At 52.1% G+C, this 20,026-nt stretch overlaps 3 protein-coding genes across 6 annotated transcripts in view; 2 read left to right on the plus strand and 1 right to left on the minus strand.

The window, feature by feature from the left end:
* Nucleotides 1–712: 712 nt before the first annotated feature.
* On the minus strand, nucleotides 713–19,254 carry Lgi3 (leucine rich repeat LGI family member 3). 3 transcript variants are annotated; one of them, XM_076930770.1, is made up of 9 exons: nucleotides 19,115–19,254; nucleotides 7,642–8,953; nucleotides 6,760–6,831; nucleotides 6,055–6,126; nucleotides 5,650–5,721; nucleotides 5,500–5,571; nucleotides 4,325–4,494; nucleotides 4,017–4,181; nucleotides 713–2,841 (listed from the first exon to the last, which is right to left on the minus strand). In XM_076930770.1, the coding sequence occupies exons 2-9, from the start codon at nucleotides 7,845–7,847 to the stop codon at nucleotides 2,024–2,026; spliced, it is 1,647 nt and encodes a 548-aa protein (XP_076786885.1). In that variant the 5' UTR covers nucleotides 7,848–8,953; nucleotides 19,115–19,254; the 3' UTR covers nucleotides 713–2,023. The 3 variants fall into 3 exon arrangements, with proteins under 3 accessions (XP_076786885.1, XP_076786886.1, XP_076786887.1); XM_076930771.1 differs by lacking the exon at nucleotides 19,115–19,254 and adding an exon at nucleotides 17,698–17,980; XM_076930772.1 differs by lacking the exons at nucleotides 7,642–8,953; nucleotides 19,115–19,254 and adding an exon at nucleotides 6,939–7,635.
* Sftpc (surfactant protein C) lies at nucleotides 14,237–17,318 on the plus strand. The gene is made up of 6 exons (XM_034499201.2): nucleotides 14,237–14,356; nucleotides 15,494–15,652; nucleotides 16,005–16,127; nucleotides 16,355–16,465; nucleotides 16,794–16,950; nucleotides 17,173–17,318. Exons 1-5 carry the CDS (start codon nucleotides 14,279–14,281, stop codon nucleotides 16,938–16,940), a joined length of 618 nt encoding a protein of 205 aa, XP_034355092.2. The 5' UTR covers nucleotides 14,237–14,278; the 3' UTR covers nucleotides 16,941–16,950; nucleotides 17,173–17,318.
* The window catches only part of Bmp1 (bone morphogenetic protein 1), a 44,683-nt gene continuing 42,653 nt past the window's right edge, over nucleotides 17,997–20,026 (plus strand). The window contains exon 1 of one of the 2 annotated variants that reach the window (XM_034497038.2): nucleotides 17,997–18,396. In XM_034497038.2, coding sequence (XP_034352929.1) covers nucleotides 18,225–18,396 — 172 coding nt within the window. In that variant the 5' untranslated portion in view covers nucleotides 17,997–18,224. The remainder of the gene's footprint in view (nucleotides 18,397–20,026) is intronic. The other variant, XM_076930768.1, reaches the window with a different exon arrangement.

The following is a 20,026-nucleotide window of genomic DNA, read 5'->3' on the forward strand; positions in this document are numbered from 1 at the left end:
GAGCCATGATTTGTTTTCAGAAGAGCTCGGAGCCAAAGCGGGCTCCCGGGTAGCAGATGACATAATGGAGGCATGTTTCAGGAAAGGCAGACCAGAAGGATCTGAGAAGTAGGCCGGCAGGAGGGACCTGGAAACCATAGCAATGAGGACAAGCCTGGATGAAGGCTGTAGTGGGGCAAGGGGGCAGGGGAAGAATGCTCATTTGAAAACCCTCAGACATAAAGGATGGGGTATTGGTGGCTGGTTAAAAATGAGGAGAAAGGGTGTTACCTGGGACGCCAAGGTGCCTCACTTTGGTGGTGATGGTGGTGACAATGGCAGACATCTGTTCAGTGGGGAGCTCAGGGAGGGAGTGGTAGAAAGCCAGGGCTGCAGAGGGTTGAGCATGTCTTTGCCATGTTGCTTAAAGACATCCTGACCAAGGAACAGATCTAGGTCTTAGCAGGTCCTACGCCTGAAATCTCCAGGAAGGAGCACTGGGCCGTGAGTCAGACCCAGGTGAAAGAGACTCATCACTCAGCCCAGCACCTGGGTGGCATCACCATGAACTCCTGACCCTAGTGCCAGTTGACCTTGAGGGCATCCATTGCTCTGAGGGAAAGGAGCTAAGAGGAAGAGGGCCTGGAAGCTGGTGTGGTCTCTGTGTACAGCAGGGACAGGTGACACAACCCTGTCTCTGCTCCTAACAAAACATCTGAGGACACCTGAGAGCTGGCAGTGGGGTGGAACTTTATTTGAAGCAAAGTAATCATAGCATTACCCCCCCCCCAGGTGCTCGGGGACAGCAGGCATAAGAAATCCTCTCAGCCTGGCCATTTCCGGCTTCTAGGCTGCTGCTCCCAGTGGACAGCAGAGGGCAGCAGAAGCCTGGTTTCCAGGTGTCCCTCCTGCCACCCTCATCCAGCTTCCACTGAGCTGTGCCTCTGCGGGCATCTCCATGGCTTGGAGGGGTGCCAGGGCTCCCAACATGTTCCTGGCACCCACACAAGTAGCTCAGGCTCTCTCAGGAGTCTTGCCTTGGCTAGTTTTTATCTCCACCCAAGGAGCAAGCACAGTTCAGGGTCCACATTCCCAAAGATGGGGTGAGAGAGGAGATGGCCAGAGCTTGAAAAAGCAATAGCTATCCAGAGAAAGCCTTTCCACCCGTGTCCATTTGAGCTGGGATTGAGTCATGGAAGAAAACTCTAGCGAGAGGAAAGCTATACTGCACTGCAAAGAACCTAGTTACTGTTGTTTCTCGTTATTATTGCTTCAGAATGAAGAGGCTTTGTCCCCAGGAGACCATGGCCATTCTTACTGTTATTATCCTTATCAGCCACATAGGGGGTACACTGGGGTGAACAGAGAAAGTGTGGGTGCTGCAGGTACCCTCCAAGAAGAGCAGCTAGTGATAACAAGGAAGCTGGTTTGCTCAGCCCCCAGTCTGCTCATGAACACACTCCCAGACATGTACATATATGGAAATAGGAGTGTGGCCGGGTACACACAAGTATGTAGCTGAGTCTGTGCATCAGTGTCCATAGGTGGATGCAGAAGGAGAATGTCGTGGTGGGCAGGCACACTTGGAAGTGTGGGCATACCTGGAGGGAGGCTGCAACTGCGGATGCCGAACAGGTACACAAACACCTTGAGCATCCAGAGGAAAGGTCAGAGGGCAGAAGGCTAAGCTGAGAAGAGAAGGCCATGGCTCAGCCCTTCCTGCACCCAATGTGTCACCCAGACACACTAGCGATGGAGCAGAGCATGGGAGCACTGAAGATCAGGGGCCGTTGGTGCGCACATAGAGGAGAACCTGGACACTGGGTGCCTGGTGCATATGTAGGTGCTGACTTACAGTGATGGGAATGGCTGCCCTGGGCTAGTCCCTGGTATGTGCCCAGGCCCACTTCTGTGTGTTTTGTGTGTGTGGCTACATAGACAGGCTAGCCACCTATGACTTCACTTGGGGCCACAAGTTGGTCGCAGAGGTCCCCACCCATCATACAGTGCCACCCTGAGGAACCTAAAGGACTTTAGCCTCTCGCTAGGCACTAAGGTCCACCACAACATGTCGGTACACCAGCGTTTGTCCCTTGAAACTGGGGGCCAGGAGCAGCTGAGCATCTCCTGCAGGCATGTAGCAGAAGGCCCGGGGGGCCTGTACAGCCAGCTCTTGGAACCGTACAAATTTCTGTCGCCCTTCATCCCACTGGTAGATCTGGGTGAAGGAGAAGTCACTGCCCAGTGCCAGGTAGCGGTGACCACCCACCAGGAAGGGCTGTAGGGCCAGCGAACCTCGGGAAGGAAGGGCTTGCACCTCAGAGAAACGGGTTCCCTCCCAGCGCAGGATCTTGGAGTCGCCAATGTAGCGGCTAAGGCACAGGTAGCTGTCTCGGCCAGCACGAAAGTGTTTCACAGCCTGGGCATCAGGTACCTGAGTCACCTCTCCCTGGGCCACAAACTGTTTCTGAGTACGACTCCATTGATAAATGACTGGCGCCTGAGAGCTGCTAGACACAATCAACCGTGGCTTGCCCTCACCATCCACAAACTCCAGGTCGGTGTCGCGGTGCCAGGCGTGCAGGGCCTGGTGGGAATAGAAGCCATTCTGATGCCAACGGTAGAGGCTGGTGGCACCTGCCTTGGAGCTGTCAGCCACTGCAAAGAACCAATCGCCGTCGATGCGGAAGGCTTCCAGGTCATTGGGCTTGCGCACGCGCTGTGGGTCGATATCCTGCAGCTTGGTGAAACGTGTGGTGTTGGGGTCCCAGTGGTAAATGTATGAGCCACCAAACAGCTGGGCCACAACTACATAGAGCTGGCCATCCACCACCATTGGCTTGCAGTGCACAGCTGAAGGGGCTGCCAGAACAGAAGCACTCGGGGTTAGGCAGTGTCAGCTAATCCCCACCCAAATGAAAGGCGGGCCTCCAACCATGCTCCACAACTGAGATCTGCTATAGGGTTCCACTCCCAGTGCAGTCCCACTCCGGACTCAGGGTCCATAAATAGTTTAGTTTGTTGAGACAAGGAAACCCTGGTTGGCCTGGACCTTACAGTACAGACCAAGCTGGTCTTTAACTTTCAGCAATCATCTTTCTTTGCATCCCAAGTGCTAGGATTACATGTGTGAGCCACCATACCCTGGCAAGCTTTGCTTTGCTTTATTCTTTTCTTTGAGATGGGTTCTCATAATATAGTCAAGTCTGGTCTTGAACTCTCCAGATTGCTTCCTTCACCTCTGAAATGCTGGGATTATAGGTTTGAACCATCATGAACAGAGGGCTTTGTGCATGCCAGGCAAGCATTCTACCAACTGAGCTTCATAGCTAGCTCTCAGTATTTAATTACTTAATTAAATAATTTGTTTATTTGTTTATTGCTTGGTTTATTTATTCATTTAGAGGCTGTCTCTCTATTATGCAGCCATGGCTGACCTTAAACTCACAGAGACCAGCCTGCCTTGCCTTCCAAGTGCTGGGATTAAGGTATGTACTTTATAGATATCATTTTGTATATATTGGCCTTCTTCAAAGGATAAAATAATCCTGATAATTTCTTTCTCTAATATTTTTATTTTTATTAAGTTAATGTTTTAATTTATGTTATAAAATAGGTGTACTGATGTGTGTCAGGGCTAGAATTGGTTCCAAGTGTTCATTTGTTATGAATTCTTTTTTTTTTTTTTTTTTTTTTTTTGGTTTTCGAGACAGGGTTTCTCTGTATAGCCTTGGCTGACCTGGAACTCACTCTGTAGACCAGGCTGGCCTCGAACTCAGAAATCCACCTGCCTCTGCCTCCCAAGTGCTGGGATTAAAAGCGTGTACCACCACTGTCTGGCTTGTTATGAATTCTTTATGAGGTGGGCAGTGGTGGCACATGCCCCCCCCCCAAAAAAAAAAGAATTCTTTATGAGCAGAAACCACTTTTCATTCCCTTCTTCCTTTAGGAATTGACTGGAGTTGAACGAAAGAGCCTTCTGATATCAGCTCCCCCCCTGGATAGAAGACCAGCACAGGCAGGCCATACTCAGGTACCTGGAATTCTGTCGTAGTCTCGAAGCTGTCTTTCCACATAATCCCACTTGAGGATGGTGCAGGCGCTGGCACCTGGCTGGGCCAGAGCCAAATAGAGGTCACTGGAGTAAAGGAAGGGTTCCGCTGACACTGCTGGGAAGGACAGAGTCTGGTAGAGGACAAAATCTGCAGGGACAAGAGGCGTAGGTGGGTGGAATCAACCTCAGGGAATAAGGCACCAACCCACTGGCTGGCAGTGGGGACCCAGGCTATAGAAGCTGGGTGTGCCCAGCTGGGTGGCCTTCAGCCGGAGGGGAGTCACATCCTACCGGTGGTGATACAGTCGAATTCCCGAAGAGGCAAGTCCTGCACCTTGTGCTCCTGGAAGCGGGGCGGGCTGGCGCAGTAGATGGGAGCCACCGTGGTGTTGGTGTGTGCCAGCCACTCCACCAGCCACTTTACCTTGCAATCACAGTTAAGGGCGTTGCCCCGGAGGTCCCTGGAATGTGAGGGCAGGACACAGAAGGGGCAGACCCTCAGCTGCCTACCTGGTCTTCAGAAGCTGCTGTGAAAGACTCATCACACATAGCTAGGTTAGACCAGGGCCCCACAGCACCTGCCTCAGCCTCTGCTTGCTTATGGTTTTTAATTTTTTTTTTTTAATTTTATTTATATGAGTCCACTGTCGCTATCTTCAGACACACCAGAAGAGGGCATCGGATCCCATTACAGGTGGTTGTGAGCCACCATGTGGTTACTGGGAACTGAACTCAGGTCCTCTGGAAGAGCAGTCAGTACTTTTAACTGCTGAGCCATCTCTCCAGTCCCTGGTTTTTAACTTTTAATTTTAATTTCTGTAACACTGGGGATTGGAGCCCAGGACCTCACACATTCTAGGTGAGTGCTCTACATCACCAGCCCTGTTTTTACTTCTCAATCAGGAGGCAAATGTTTACTGTTTATGATCCTCATGCTGGCTGTTCCTGAGTATCTCAGATTTCAGGCCTATACAGCTTCCAGGCACTTTTTGCAATAGGCAACCTGTCCCACTCTATGGTCGTGTTCCCAGTCCTCAGAATTCAGGAGCTTCCATTTTATTTTATTTTTTTATATAAATAATGGCAAATGGCTGGAGGTATGCTAGAGTTCTTTAATGTCAATTCAAATCAACCATTCAAAAAAAGTCACATATGTTTACCCCACACATACAATATGCATTTGAGAAAGGCTGTGTGGGTCTTGAAGAACCCCAATTTGGAAGGCTCTCAGCCTTTCAAACTTGACTTCACCTTCTCAAAGCCCTCAAACCCAAATCCTCCAAGCCTCTGAACACCCTAATTTTGACTCCCATTCCTCTCTCTCTCCAGGGGTATACTCTCTGTGGCACTGAGGGAAGAGTCAGGATTCGGAAGGGTATGTCCTCTGTGGTACTGTGGGAAGAGGCAGGGTTCAGGGGGGTATGTCCTCTGTGGCATTGTGGGAAGAAGCAAAGTTCAGGTCTTACAAGTCACTCAGGATGTCCAGGGGACGAAAGATGTCTCTGGGCAGTGTCTGCAGGTTATTGTTGGCCAGAGAGCTGCAAGAAAGGACCCAGGATCACTAAAAGATCATGACCAAATCCAGAGGCCACAGGGTACAGGTGTCAGGTACTCACAGGTGTGTCAAGGACTTCAGTCCTCTGAAGGTAAACTTGGAGAGGGCCCAGATGTCGTTGTTCTCTATGAAGCTGGAGAAAATAAGAACTTACCTTAGTTGCCACTCAGAGTCCCAGACCATCCCCCACCGGTGATTTCCTTACATCAGAGGCCAGACACCAGCACAGGAGCCAGAATCAGACTTCTATAGTGTGCCATAACATTGCATTGTAGTAGTGATGGGGTATTAGGCAAGGTGACAGAGGCATGGGAGAAATGACCTCCGGCCCATCCTACAGTCAGGGCATTCAAGGGCTCCTCCCTCCCACCCTACTCCCAGCCTTCTCCCTGTACTTTCCCTCCCATCCCACTAAGGGCTGGGCCCCCTCCTTCCACCCTGTCTTTGACCCTTCCCTCCCACACACAGGTACTGCAGGTGCGACAGTCCTGTGAAGGCATTGTCTCCAATCAGCGTGAACTTGTTGGAGTTGAGTAACCTGGGAAGACAAAGCTGGAATTAGAATTCGCAAGGGTGTGCCTGCTGCCCATGCCTACTGCCCCACCCTTGAGCTTCCTCAAGACCTGGCTACCCTTCCTCCATACCTCAGGACCCCTGGACAGCAAGGCCAGGTGCAAACTTCTTTCCATGCCACAAGCTCCCTGTTTGCTCCTGAGTACGGTGGGAGGCAACGTTATCTCGCCAAGCTGGCTCCCGGCCCACTTCCACGGCATCTCCTCATCCAGTCTTTCATCTTTACCCTAACTCACCTTAGCCCTGCACCGACAGATGTCCACCGTGCCTCCCAAACTCTGACCCCTGGGGTCATCTGTGTTTAGCACAACCCCCTCTTCTGAAGTGTCCAGTCTCTGGCACTGGGCCAGGCTATTCCAACCCAATTCCCTGGACCCTCTAGAGAAGTCGAGTCTATGCTCTACATCCCACACTCTCAGCTTCTGTGTACAGTTTCTCTGCTGCCCGGACCCCTGACCCCATGTCATTCCATCTTTCAGAGCATATTCTATCGGGGCATCTGCATTTTCTAACCCTCTCTCCACCTGTTCTCACCCAAGTTCAGCATCTGTCAGGTTCCACCATGTTCCCACCCACCCTTCCCCAAAGCCATCCATACAAGAACTGCAACAGTGGCAAGTGGGAGAAGGCTCCATCCTGGATCTCTGAGAAGGCAGCGTTCACCAGCGTCCTGCAGGGAACACAGGGGCCAAGACTGTGTAAGTGCCTGAAGGACTTGTACTGCAGACAGAGGTGGGCAGGGCAGTGGCATCTGCATTCAGTAGCCCTAGCTCCTACCTGCAGCTACTCTTTCTTCCCCCAAACTCAGTGTCCTCCATTCTTCTCTCCTGCTGCCTCCAGAAGCACCAGTGGCCCTAGGCTCACCTTCCCTCCCAGCCAAGAGCAGGTTGCATTACCAGCACTACCATCATTACCCATCACCCACAGTGTCTTGGTGCTGCTGAGGGATAGGGCAGCAAGATGAGGGACCTCACAATCTCTCTAGTCTCACAGGCAAGGGGTGGGGGTCATGGGCCAGTTGCTGCAAGTGAGGCTGGCCCAGCTGTGTGCAGAACAGCAAACCCAGTGACAGGGGTCTGGCCCATGCCAAGGTACCACGAGGGCAAGCTCACTTGTCACCCCTCCCCCTGCTGCTATTAGTCCTCTTGCTTCCTGTCCTTGGTGTGACCTCACAGGGAGGGGCCAGCATACTCTTGTAGACACTCCCTCCAACCCACACACAGTAGGTCTCATTGCGCTGCTGATGGTGCTGCTTGCTGATGGTGATGATTCATCCTTGGCTATGAATTCTGGTTTACCCAAGCTATGGCTGTTGTATGGATTGCAGCGCTCCCTGCAAACTGGGGCCTGGAGTCCCCAGTTCTGAGGAAGCCTGGGAGTGCTCCTGGTCTATATCCTCTGAAAAGAGGAACAGGGTTTCTCTCTTCCAGAGCTTTCTGTGCCTTCCTTTCCCCACCCCCAAGGCTAGGTACAGACTCACAGGGAGATGACCTCTGAAGGCAGGTTCTTGGGCACCGACTTAGAGTCCACGCAGAAGGCGGTGTCCCTGGTGCAGGAGCAGCTGGGTGGGCAGGGGGGTGTCTTAGGAGGCCTCTTGGCAGTGGCTTGCAGCATTAGGCAAAAACCCAGCGTGGACAACACCAGTAGCCCGCGCCCAGGGCCCCGCCTGGCTCGTAGCCCGGCCATGCCTCCTGCAGGGTCTCCCTCAACACCAGCCTGCCGGCGCCCCGCTGCTCACTGCAGGCTGCTCTGCCCCTCTTGAGAGCTTCCACCTCCCGGCTGCCGCAGCTCTGGTGCCACCCGCTCTCTAGGCGCCACCTATTCCTCCTGACCTCGGGCGCTGGCTGCAGTCCTTTCAGCTCCGGAGCGCTGCGCGGAACTGGGACCGCAACTACTGGCTGTCTGGGCTGGCGGACGCGGACTGCGGCGCAGGCGGCGGGGGCGCGCGCGGGGGCGGAGCGGGGAGGCCCAGGCCGGGCGCCCGTGGGAGAGCAGCCAAAGGATGGAGTGGTTGCACCCGTCCGCAGCGTGTCCTACCAGGCCACCAGCCTCTGTGTCTGATCTCCAGAGCTGTCTGTGCAGAGATTTCATTTGTATGAGAATTGTGCCTATGCAGGGGGCACATGAATCTGTGGACCTATGGTGCACCTGTGTGTATGTCTTGGTTGTGAGGGGGCGTAGAATGAAGGGGTGCGTCGCCAGTGACTCATGTACATCCAGGTTGGCATGAAAGATTGGGAGCTTGAGGGTGCGAGCTTGTTTGCATCAGCTGAGGAACAGAGCGTGCTTTTGTGCCTGTGAGCTGAAAAGGGAAAGGTAACCGATGGAGTGGCAAGTGTGGGCCGCTTCACACTGCACAACCACAGTCCCGTTGGAGTTGGAAGAGCCTGGGGTGCTCCAGCTCAGGTCTTTGTTTCATCAACGAGGAAACCGAGGTTACAGAAAGCGAAAAGCAGCCAGACTCTCTAGCTCCACTGTGTACTTGGCACGGTTAATTGGCTGTCCCTTAGCAGGGAAGGGACATAATTCCCATCTATAGATAAGGAAAGTGTAGCCCTAGGCCCAGAAGCTCAACCTCAAGTTCACAGCAATCTTTCTACCCCAGTGCTCTTCAAAGGGTAACTCTAGAGTCCAAAGCTCCTTGAGAGCCTTCCATGGAGTCTCCGAGTTCAACATACTTTACCTAAGAAGGACATTATTTGTCTATTGCACTTCCATGTTGCCACAAAAGTACCCTGGAATTTTCCAGAGCTACATGGAGAGTGTTTTATGAAACCTCAGACTGAAGAGATCTGAAAAGAAAAAAGAAAAAAATGTAACAGCAACATTTCTTTCTACAGCTATTTTTGTTTAAAAAGGCAAAGGCATGTGGGTTGGCAAGATGGCTCACTCAGCAGGTTGCCACCAAGCTTGATGACCTGAGTCCAATCCCTAGGACCCATAGAGTACAAGGAGAGAACTAAGGTGTGGAAGCCATCCTCTGATCTCCACATGCACGCCAAGGTATGATCATAACGAACGAACAAACAAACAAATGCAGTGATTTTTGTTAAAGATGTAAAAGTCTGAGAATATAGTTTAGTGGTAGTGTGCACAAGGACCTGGGTTCAAGGCCCCAGCAAGGGGCTGGGGCTGTAGTTCAGTTGTCAGAGTGCTTGTTATTAATGTGGTTTGACCTCCAGCATCACATTCTTTTTCAAGGAAGGTAGATGGCTGTAATCCTAGCACTTGGCAGGTACAAGGACTTGAAGTTCAAGGTTATCCTCAGCTATATAAGTTCAAAGCTAGCTTGGGATACTTGAGACCTTGTCTCAAACACAAAACAAAGAAGCGTGTGAGCCAACCAGGTATGGTGGTGCATAACTGTATTCAAGCACTCTAGAGCAGTGGTTCTAACCCTTCCTAATGCTGTGACCCTTTAGTGGAGACCCCCAACCATAAAATTATATTCGTTACTACTTCATAACTAACTGTACATTTGTTTCTGTTATGAATCATAATGTAAATATCTGACATACGACCCCTGTGAAAGGGTGGTTTGGCCCCCAAAGGGGTCTGGACCCACAGGTTGAGAACTGCTGCTCTAGCAGGAAGCTAAGGCTCTTAGATGATCAAGAGTTCAAGGCCAGCCTGGCCATATAGTGAGACGACCCCAGCTAAGGAAAATAAAACCAAAGAAACAAAAAACAAACAAAGAACAACAACAAAACATCTTCCCCAGCTGTACCAGTTTCAGCCAGCGAGGAAACCTCTGCTCTGAGTTAAAGTCCCTGGTCCTGCAGCCTGGGATACTCCTGCCTTTTGACACCCACTAGCCTCTGCTAGTCAGTTGCCTGTGCTGCCTTGTTTGAGCCAGCTTGAGGGAAAGGGGCAAGGAGGGGTAAGGAGGATGACTGGGGCAGCTGGACAGCCATCCCCACTCGTCCCTGGCACGGCTTTGCCCAGCACACAAAGGGCGGAGTGAATCTTGTCCTGGATTGTGCAGCTGAAGGGCTGGGAGCAGGCAAAGGATAGTGGCTACTGTGAGGTTTTCCACTGCCCAGGGTTGTCACAGAGGGCAACCCAGAGACAAGGGGGAGGAGTTTGGATCCTAGGCTTAGCTATCGAGAGGTATCCTGAGGATGAAGTAGATGACAGTGATGACGAATGGCCTTTCATCTCCATGAAGTCATCTGAGTGTCAAAACGGCTTTGTGAGGCAGGGAAGTCAGGGGGCAGCAGGCCCATTTCAGAGATGAACACAGGACAGTCTAGAAAAGTAGGACTTCCTGTGGCTTCCAGAGCTTCCAGGGGGAACACAGATCTCATGCATCAAAGGAAGGAGCTAGGGACTTGCAGAAGGAGACTCCTTGTGTTCGGTAACAGTCGTGGTTGTATATGATCACATATAGGCTGTGTGCATGCTCTTTGATGTGCTTACAGGCTTACAGCAGTGCAAAGAAAACTTGTTCAACATATTCCTTTCCTTCTGTTTGGGAAGCTAGTCTTCCCACCTCTCATAGCAGATTCCAGTTAACATTGTGTGTGCTAAATGGCAGGTAAACAATGAGGGTCCATGAAAGGATTGCAGAGTCTGGGGCTAAAGGACAGGTCACAGAGCATGTGCCATTGACTCTTGGCCTTCCAGGGTGAGTACATTCACAGTCAGAACTAGCTTCAGTGAGAGCAAATACAGAAGGCTATACCATAGGCCGGTCTGGGGGCAAGGTTGGGGTCTACGTCCAAGCTGAAGAGGCAGCTTCCCTCCTTCCCTGCTCCCTCTCTTCCCCTCTTCCTTCTCCAGGGAACTCAAGACCCCTACCAGATGTTGAGAAACATCCGAAATTCACTCAGAGAAGCTTGACAGCAGCTTCCCCAGGACCCCCTAAAAACAAGTTGTTGCTGCTCTGTTAAAGTCTTAGTGCTATGAGAACCCAGTTTAAGGGCAGCCCGAGGACCCGAGAGAACATAAGTGTTCTTCTCACACTTGGCAATGATGGCAAACCCCAGCTGTTGCTCCTGTTCGGAATAAGTACCACAACTGGACACTGCGGCCCCCCGAGATGCCCACAGGGACCCCGAGATGCCTGCAGTTCTTCTTGGCTCTCCTGCTGGCCTGCTGCCAACCTGGCTCAGACCCAGTATGTGTGAGTCAGCCATCAATCTCTAGGTTTCCAGGACAACCCAGGGAGCCTGGGGGATGGTCAGAGGGGTGGGCAGTGCAAGCAGTCTGTCTTTTACATCTGTCACCTGCACACAACCAAGGGGAGAGGACATTGGCTCTCCTCTCCTTTCCTTCCCTCAGCCCTCCCCTTCTTCCATTGACTCTAAGACACTTTCCTGAGCCGTGGGAGGCTTAGGCAAATATTTAAGGGGGCAGTTAGAGGGCCAAGGAGGACAGTGGGCGCAAACATTTCCTTCCTTCTCCCCTCCACTAAGTGTCTCAGGAGCTCTCATCTCAGATGCCATGGCCCTCAATACTGAGGCCCTCAAGCTGGAGAGGGGATACTTGGGGGACAGGGGAGGCTGCCAAGGCTGGAAAGAAGGGGGCCAGCTCATGATCAAAGGGAAAGGACAAGGTGCTAGGGAGCTGGGTGACATTTCAAAGTTCAAGTAGAGCCGGCTCTCTGTGCCTAAGTTTGGCATTCACTCATTCAACAGTCGATGGAGCAGAGCTTGGAGATGCATGCCTATAATCTTGCACTCAGGAAGCTAAGTCAAGAGGATTGCCACCAGTTCGAGCCCAGCTTGGGGGAGGGGGATGAGGTTGTCTTAAAATAAAAACAAGGCACTGGAGAAATGGCTCAGAGGTAAACACCATGTGTTGCTCTTACAGAGGACTGGAGTTCAACTCCCCAGTTCAACAGTTGAACTCCCCCTCCAGGGGATCTGGCTCATTCTATGGCCTCCACTGGCAGAGCACATACGTGGTGCACAGATACGCATGCAGGCAAAAGATAAACCTCAAAAACAAATTTTTGGAAAGTTTCCAAATGTTTTCCTTTTAAAAAAATTTTGAGATTGTATGTGTGTTTTGGGGGCTGACCATTTGGCACTAGAAAACCAATGGGTGTGTTCTTCCCTGCAGAGGGCCACCTTTCCCACCTCCCAGCTTTCTTCAGTTGCCCATAGTTCTTTGTGTAGGATTTAGGGCTTCTGGGCTTTTCCTCATCCAGTTTGGCACATTCATTGGTGGTGTCCTTGTCTCTCATCTGGGCAGTCAGGTTGGTGAGACTTTGTGTGCAGCTTCTAATATCACGAGGAGATACAGCCTCATAGCAAATTCCCTGACCATGATCCTCTGGCTCTTACCATCTTTCTGTCTCCTGTTCTGTAATGTTCCTGGAGCCTTAGATGTGAAGTGTTTTGTAGATATATTCATTGGGACTGGACTCCACAATTCTTCGTTTTGATTAGTTGTGGTTTTCTGTAGTGGTCTATGTCTGTTACAAAGACAAGTTTCCTTGACAAGGGGTGAGAACTACACTTCTCCGTGGGTGTAAGGACAAATATTTATAGACTATTCTTAGGGATGCTGGTTTAGTGGTTGTAGATTTTCCTCCAATAACCATCACTAGTACAGAGTAGCTAGCTAGGTTTCCAGTACCAGGTATGAATTCCCTCTTGTTGAGGGAGTCTTAAGTCAAATTAGAGAGTTGTTGGTTACTCAAAAGCAATTTTTAAAGCATGTGCGAGAATATGCATCTATATGTAACTTCTTTAGGCAATTTTGAATAAGAGACTTGCACACCCATGGATCTGGCATGTCTATAAGGAGTCCTGGAAACAATGTGGGAGACAACCTGACATTTGTGTGGGAGAATAGGGTGTCAGGTCAATACTGGGACATACTGGGTTCTGCCTTACACATTCATACAAGTTTAGAGGTGCAAAGTTTTTTTTTTTCAAGATCGTCTTGCCAACAACTAAAAAGGAACCAGAGGGCTGGAAAAATGCCTCAGTGGTTAAGAGCACTGACTACTCTGCCAGAGGACCCAGGTTTGACACCTAGCACCCATATGGAGGTTTGAAACTGTCTGTAACTTCAGTTCCAGAGGCTCTGATGTCCTTTTCTGACCTCCAGAGGCACCAGGCACTCAGGTGGTGCAGAGACAAACATGCAGGCAAAACACTCATCCACATAAAATAAAAATAAATAAGTCTTTAAAAGGAAACTAGAGGCATGTATCCAACCCCACGTTGAAAGGATGCAGGCAATCCTAAGTCACCGGTAGATGTGACTTAGTACCCAAAGCACAGAAGAGAATTTGGGGAAAGAGAGAAAGCAGGGACAGGGAGGAGACAAAGGAGGTGTTGAAGAAAATGCCAGGGGCTGAGGATGTGACTCCGCAGTAGAGGACTTTCCAAGCGTGCTCCTGACCCTAAGTCTGATCCTCAGCACCAGAAGGCAAAGAGTAAGGTTGGGAGAAGCCATCAGAGCATTCAACATACAGACAAGCCCAGAGCAAAGAACAAAACAGCACTCAACACCCATGAGTAATAGTTTCCCATCAGTGGGGACAGAGTTTCCAGAATTAGGAAGACAGGAGCAAGTCTGAGGTTAGGGATGGCAGGTGTGGGCGGAGGTTGGGTAAAGAGGAATCTGACCCTAAGAAACCACACTAATGGGCCCCAGGTGCTGTCCCAGGCCCTGTTCCTCCACCAGCCACCTCTCCAGCCCCATCAACAAGCGCCACTTTCTCAGTCCCTGAATGGAACTCGTGCCTGAGCCTGGTAAGGTTATCTTGTGGAAAGGGATGGCCAGATTCTTGGCTGCCACCAGAACAGTTTGGCCTGTAAGAAGACAAGAAGCCACAGGGCTCAGGGGCAGGTGCCAGCAAGAGAGGCAGACATGCCAGAAAGACACCCACAGTGAGAGGAGCAGGTGGCCTGAGGGTGAGTTTGCTTACCTCACCCAGGTTTGCTCTTGTTGGGGCCAAGAGGATTCATGTGCCTAGGCCAAGGGCCCTTGGGGGCTCTTGCAGCTGGCTTATCGGGGCCTAGGCTCTGAAAAGCCAGGAACAAACAAGCTTCAAAGCCAAGGACTTGGCTGGCAGACAGGAGACTCAGTCCTTCACCTCTGTCCTCTCTCTCTCTCTCTGATGATTATATATATAAGGCATTGGTCACACCAGAGAGATGAGAGGAGAGAGACAGAGAGAGAGACCTTACAAAATGGACGTGGGTAGCAAAGAGGTCCTGATGGAGAGCCCACCGGTGAGTGTGATTTGCGTGTTTGTGTGTGTGTGTGTATGTGTGCGTGTACGTGTGTACATACATAGTATACTGGACTTGCCTGTCCATCCTCCATTAAGCTTTTTCCTTTGTCTAGACTCATCTATTCAACTAGCTGAGGGTTGGGCTGCTAGGATAGAGATGCTGTGATCACAAAGAGTCCCTGGCAGAGGGAGGCATGACAGCCATGAATTCCTGTATAAAGGGGTAGAGAGCCACAGAGGGGTCACTAGGCCTGTGGAGAACACTGAGAGAGCCACCAAGTAGTTGGGAGGTTATAGGAAGCATCACAGAACAAAGGACAGTGAGGCTGGGATGGATCAGTGGGTAGAGTGCCATGCAAGCACCGAGACCTGGGTTTGATCCCCAGAACTACATAATCCAGGCATGGAGGTCCACACCGTTTGGAAGTGTAAGCAAGATAATCACTCAGGGTCATCCTTAGATATATAAGGAGTTGAAATGTAGCCTGGGTCAGAGATATGTTTTTTTTGTTTGTTTGTTTTTGCTTTTTTTTTTTTTTTTTTTTTTTAAAGCATGGCTCAGTAGGTAATGGTACATGCCACCAAATGTGGCGGCTTGAGTTTAATCTCTGGAATTCACATGATGAAAGGAAATGAAAGTTGTCTCTGACTTACACATACACATACATGCACACTCACATACCACACACACGTACACACAAATGCGCGCACACACACACATACACACGCATCTTCACACACACGAATAGCACATGGACTGAATTGGGAAGGAACAAAGGGAATCCGTGTAAAGGCACGGAGATGGTGCTAACTGGATCCTTTGGAGGAACAAAATCTATCGCTACAGCTCGGGTGCCAGGCGTCTTGGGAAAACAGAAGATGAGATTGGTAACTGGCTTTCTTGGATTATTCCAAACCCAGACTTTGCTTCTAACTTTCTAAGTATCTACGGGTTTTGTTAGAGTCCAGCCACCTTCCCCAAAGTCTTCCTTCCCAAAGCCTTCTCTGAACTCCCAGGCCTTCCCTGCACACTCATAGCCTAAAGGGGTATAGGAGGGTGTCCTGCTTGTACAGGGAGAGGAGGAGTCATCCTCCCAACTACCCACTTGTCTCTCTGCATTCCTTGCTCTCTCAGGATTACTCAGCAGGCCCCAGGAGCCAGTTCCGCATCCCCTGCTGCCCAGTGCATCTCAAACGCCTTCTCATCGTGGTTGTGGTGGTGGTCCTTGTTGTCGTGGTGATTGTAGGGGCCCTGCTCATGGGCCTTCACATGAGTCAGAAACATACTGAGATGGTGAGCAGGCCCGGGTTGGGCAGACAGGAACGTCAGACAAAGGGTGGGGGAGGGGGGAGGACAGGAAGATGAGCAACTGTCCTAGAGGAAGAGAAGGGAAGGAAGAGAAGGGACAAGCAAAAGCTATCTTGGGTGACACCAGCAGAGATGAGGCAGGCAGCCGTCCAGCATAGATTCTCTCCCAGGCCCTGGCCTAGTGTGATATCAGTCCCTCCAACACCTGTGTAGCCTTCCTGAGATCTCAGGAAAGAAGGAATTGCATTTGAATAGGGGATTTTGAGTAGACCTGGGTACCAAAAGGCTGTGGGAAGAAAGAGAAATGCCAGGTAGCATTCTGATACCCTTCCCCTAGGTCCTTGAGATGAGCATGGGAGCACCGGAAACTCAGAAACGCCTAGCCTCGAGTGAGCGCATGGACACCATTGCTACCTTCTCCATTGGCTCCACCGGCATTGTTGTGTATGACTACCAGCGGGTGAGGACGCCTGAGGGACCAGGACTTTACTGGAATTTCCCGATTGTGTCATGTCCAGAGGTCTCTTGCCATTCTGTACCTGTCTGCCTCACCTCAGACGCTTGAACCGCTGACTCAATCGTGTCCCCCACGGACAATCTAAAGAGAGTTAGTTGGCTGAGAACCGGGGTTGGGGAGTAAGGAGGGCAAGGGGACTTTGTGAATGACCTCCAGTGTTATATGCCTAGCTCCTGACTGCCTATAAGCCAGCTCCAGGAACCTACTGCTACATCATGAAGATGGCTCCAGAGAGCATCCCTAGTCTTGAGGCTTTCGCTAGAAAATCCCAGAACTTCCAGGTGGGTGTGTGAGTGAAGGGTCTCCCTCCAAAGATTAAATAGAGAAACATTTGAAAGGATGACTAATGCACCCTGTGTAGTATTGATTCCCCTGCACCAAACGTGTTCTCTCTCCATGGACCTGTGTCCCACCTTCCCTACCAGCTCTCAGGTGGCCTGCTAAGTTGCTGGCCTTAGCTGAGCTTAGACATCACCTATGGGCTTCTGTTTCCAGCCCAGTCCCTCCACGAATTAGCGAGGAAGAGGAAACTGACCCTCGGGAATTTGCCTTACCAGCTTAGTGTCCCATACTAATGCAGGTGACACTGAAAGTAGGTGCTCTTTCCAGGCCAAGCCCTCCACACCCACCTCTAAGCTGGGCCAGGAGGAAGGGCACGATGCTGGTTCCGATTCCGATTCTTCCGGGAGACAGCTGGCTTTCCTAGGCCTCGCTGTGAGCACCTTGTGTGGAGAGCTACCATTGTACTATATCTAGCACCCCTCCGGTGAGCAACAGTACCTTTCAGGGTGCCCGAGTAACACTGGGAGCGCTTGGGCTGCCTGCTTTGTCGGGGGGACCTACTAGGGATCTTTTGAAGTCAGTGGTCTGGGGAGCTCTGGAGCTCGGAGGATGGAAGGCTCCGAGACACATCCTACACTGGACCCAAGCGGGTGGCTTCTTCAGTCCCCCTCCCTCACATGATAAACATCAGTTCTTTGCTTTACAGAGTCGGTAGAAACCGCAGAGGGACAGGAAAGACCCTCCGCAAAGGGTTTTTGATAGACAAGCAGGAAGCTGCTCCTGCCCAGAAGAAGGTGGAAGTCTGTAGAGAAAAGGTGTCTCCCCCGGGCCAGGGGGAATCCTACCACAAAAGAATAAAGCAGCCCGATTGAAAAACAAAGAGTGGCGCGTCTTTCCACATTTTTTTTCCAGCTCGGCTTCTAGCAGGAGCTGTCCTGGGAAGAAGAGGGTTTGGAGAGTTGAGGCGCTTTGCCACGTCCGTTCCAAGAGCGATGGGGGTTTGGTCCTACCCCAGGTAGTGGGGAACAGAGCAAAAGGCGGGGACGGAGGACGGGACCTGGGTGCCATACACGGGTGTTAGGCGCCCTCCAGCGGTGTGTCCACAGGGAAGGACAGCGACCGAGACAGGCAGGGAGACAGCTAGACAGAGAGACAGTGAGAAGCGAGAGAGCGAAGGTCTAAGACAGACAGACTCTGGAGTCTCTGGCTGAGAAAAGAGGAAGGAACCGACCTGACAGCGTGTCCCGTGCCCGGAGGCACTTCGCCCCGTGCAGGACAGCGGCCTCTAGGGGGCCCTTCGCGGAGCGGTGCCTCCGGGCATCCCGGGCCCGCGCCCCCTCCCCGGCCCCGGCCCCGGCCCCGGCCCCAGGCAGCGGATCTCCCTTCGGGGCGGGCGGTGCTACTCTCGTCCTCCCCGCCCGGCTGGCGTGCTTCCCGGTCCGGCCGAGCACGGTCCCGGCCCCGAGGGGGGCTGAGCTGGGCGAAAACCCGCCCTCCAGCGAGCTCATTTCCCTAAAAGGGGGGGTGGGGTGGGGAGTGGGAGGGCGGCGAGAAAAGAAAGGGAGCGACCGAGAGGAGGGCGAGGGGACGCCGGAGCCCAGAGCCGGAGCGAGCCGGGCCGAGCGGGGGGCGGGAGACAGGAAACGGGACGGGAAGAGGTGGCCTCGGGGGGAGAGCGCCTCCCCTTCGCCTTCAGCGCTCCCTTCCCGGTCGCCCCGCTCCCGCGTCCGGGAGCGACCGCCACCGCCGCCAGCCAGCATGCCCGGCGTGGCCCGCCCGCCGCTGCCGCTGCCTCTGCTGTCGCTGCCGCTGCTACTGCTGCTGCTGCTCCCGCGCGCCGGCCGGCCGCTGGACTTGGCCGACTACACCTACGACCTGGGCGAGGAGTACGCCCCGGAGCTCCTCAACTACAAAGACCCCTGCAAGGCGGGTGAGCGACCCCCCGGCTCCCCCAGGGGCGCACGGAAGCCGGGCGTGGGCAAGCTGGGATCGAGGCTGCGGGCCGGGCAGGGGTTGGGGTTGGGGTTGGAGTTGGGGTTGGGGGAGGACAGTCCAGTGTGGGAAGCTGGGAGCTGCTTGGTTGGCAATGCAGTGGGGGAACAAAAGACCGAGGGAGAAAGGGAGGGGGAAGTTTGGGGGACTTTTAGGACTGAAGTTTTGCTGCTGTTTGTGGAAACTGCTGCGGCTGCCGTTTGCCTTCGCAGAGGATTCCTGGGGAAACCTCCCTAGGTCCCAGCAAATCCCGCTGGCAAGGAGGCTTTTTCTCCACGGGGAAACTTTACTGGCCAAACTCTGTGAGTGGTGTGTGTGTGTGTGTGTGTGTGTGTGTGTGTGTCCCTTCTCCCCCTATCCCTCCTGCTTTGTGGAATACTGGTGTTGGCTTGCTTGTCTGTTTGCCATAGTGCCGCACATCTGTCTGGTTTGATGCCCAGAAGGCCTGCAGCTCCAAAGGGATAGATTTCCCGGCTATTCAGCCCAGTGGAAGGAAAAAGTTTTTCAGGAGGTTCTATGGAATACTACTTCATAGGCAATCCTATGAATCTAGCCAGCAGCAGGAGCTCTCTGAGCAGTCAAGAGAGAGCTGTCAAAGTCAGAGAAATCGGTGGCGTGGGGGTGGGGATGGAGGGGGGAGATGCAGGACGACTTACCTGTGTCTTTGTGTGTCAGGACAGCTCTGCCAGAGCCAAGTTGGGATAGCAAATGAGCCTCACAAAGAGAACTCAGATATTCTACATCAGCTTGCCCCACAGACACCTGAGGCTAATTAGCCAAGGTCAGAGCTTTGTGTGTGTGTGTGTGTGTGTGTGTGTGTGTGTGTGTGCGCGCGCGCGCGCGGGTGTGCGTGTGATCTTTGTTCGTGAGGAACCTCCTGCTGTGATCCCCTTGGAGTGACCAGATGACCAGACACTCAGGTCATTGGCCTAATTGATGTTCCTGGAACACACTGGGGACAAGATATCACAACTTTCCCTCGACTTCCTTGCTTCTGACTTCAGCCTGTCTGCGACGAGCTAGAGCCAGGGACCGAGACACAAGAAATGGACACAGTCTTGGGACAGGCAGCTACAATCTTGGATAGGGACTATTTTACTGTGGTCATGACAAGCCAAACCCTTCAGTCCTTCCCCTTCAATGCCTGGTGGGCTGTAGGCAAACCAGGACATTAAAAGTCTCTATCTCACCCTGTGTGGTAGGAGGGCAGGAGGAAGAATGAGCAGGGCATGGGATCCGAAGGACTCATTGGCCACCAGGAAAGCTGAGCATAGTCTCTGAACTTCAGTTTTCTCATTAGAGAACTAGCTGGTGGTAAGGGCTAAATCTGCTAGCACATATAATTCACTTGTTATTAACACACAATAAACACTGTATAAATGTGCTTTCCCTGTGCTCTGTGCCTCCAGCTTTTGATTAACTGTCTTTGAGAGGGCATGCATTGGATTAGGAAGAGCTAACGTCTTCCTGACCGTGTTCTGCATCTCTTATCCATTCAGTGATGTATGTTCCTTGATATGTCTCAGGGCTGGGTTTGGTGTTGTGGGAGGGACAGAGAGTTGCCAGAC

Source organism: Arvicanthis niloticus, chromosome 3, assembly GCF_011762505.2.
Source record: "Arvicanthis niloticus isolate mArvNil1 chromosome 3, mArvNil1.pat.X, whole genome shotgun sequence".
NCBI classification, from domain to species: Eukaryota; Metazoa; Chordata; class Mammalia; order Rodentia; family Muridae; genus Arvicanthis; species Arvicanthis niloticus.

Bases quoted from the DNA above. Each gene is read 5' to 3' on its own strand.
- Sftpc (XM_034499201.2), top strand. From the start codon at position 14,279: ATGAGAGGAGAGAGACAGAGAGAGAGACCTTACAAAATGGACGTGGGT. The intron at 14,357-15,493 runs GTGAGTGTGATT...TTGCTCTCTCAG, and splicing joins TCCTGATGGAGAGCCCACCG to GATTACTCAGCAGGCCCCAG. The intron at 16,128-16,354 runs GTGAGGACGCCT...TTATATGCCTAG, and splicing joins TTGTGTATGACTACCAGCGG to CTCCTGACTGCCTATAAGCC.
- Lgi3 (XM_076930770.1), bottom strand. From the start codon at position 7,847: ATGGCCGGGCTACGAGCCAGGCGGGGCCCTGGGCGCGGGCTACTGGTG. The intron at 5,572-5,649 runs GTGAGTACCTGA...CCTTTCTTGCAG, and splicing joins CTGAAGTCCTTGACACACCT to CTCTCTGGCCAACAATAACC. The intron at 2,842-4,016 runs GTACCTGAGTAT...CTGTTCTGGCAG, and splicing joins AGACTACGACAGAATTCCAG to CCCCTTCAGCTGTGCACTGC.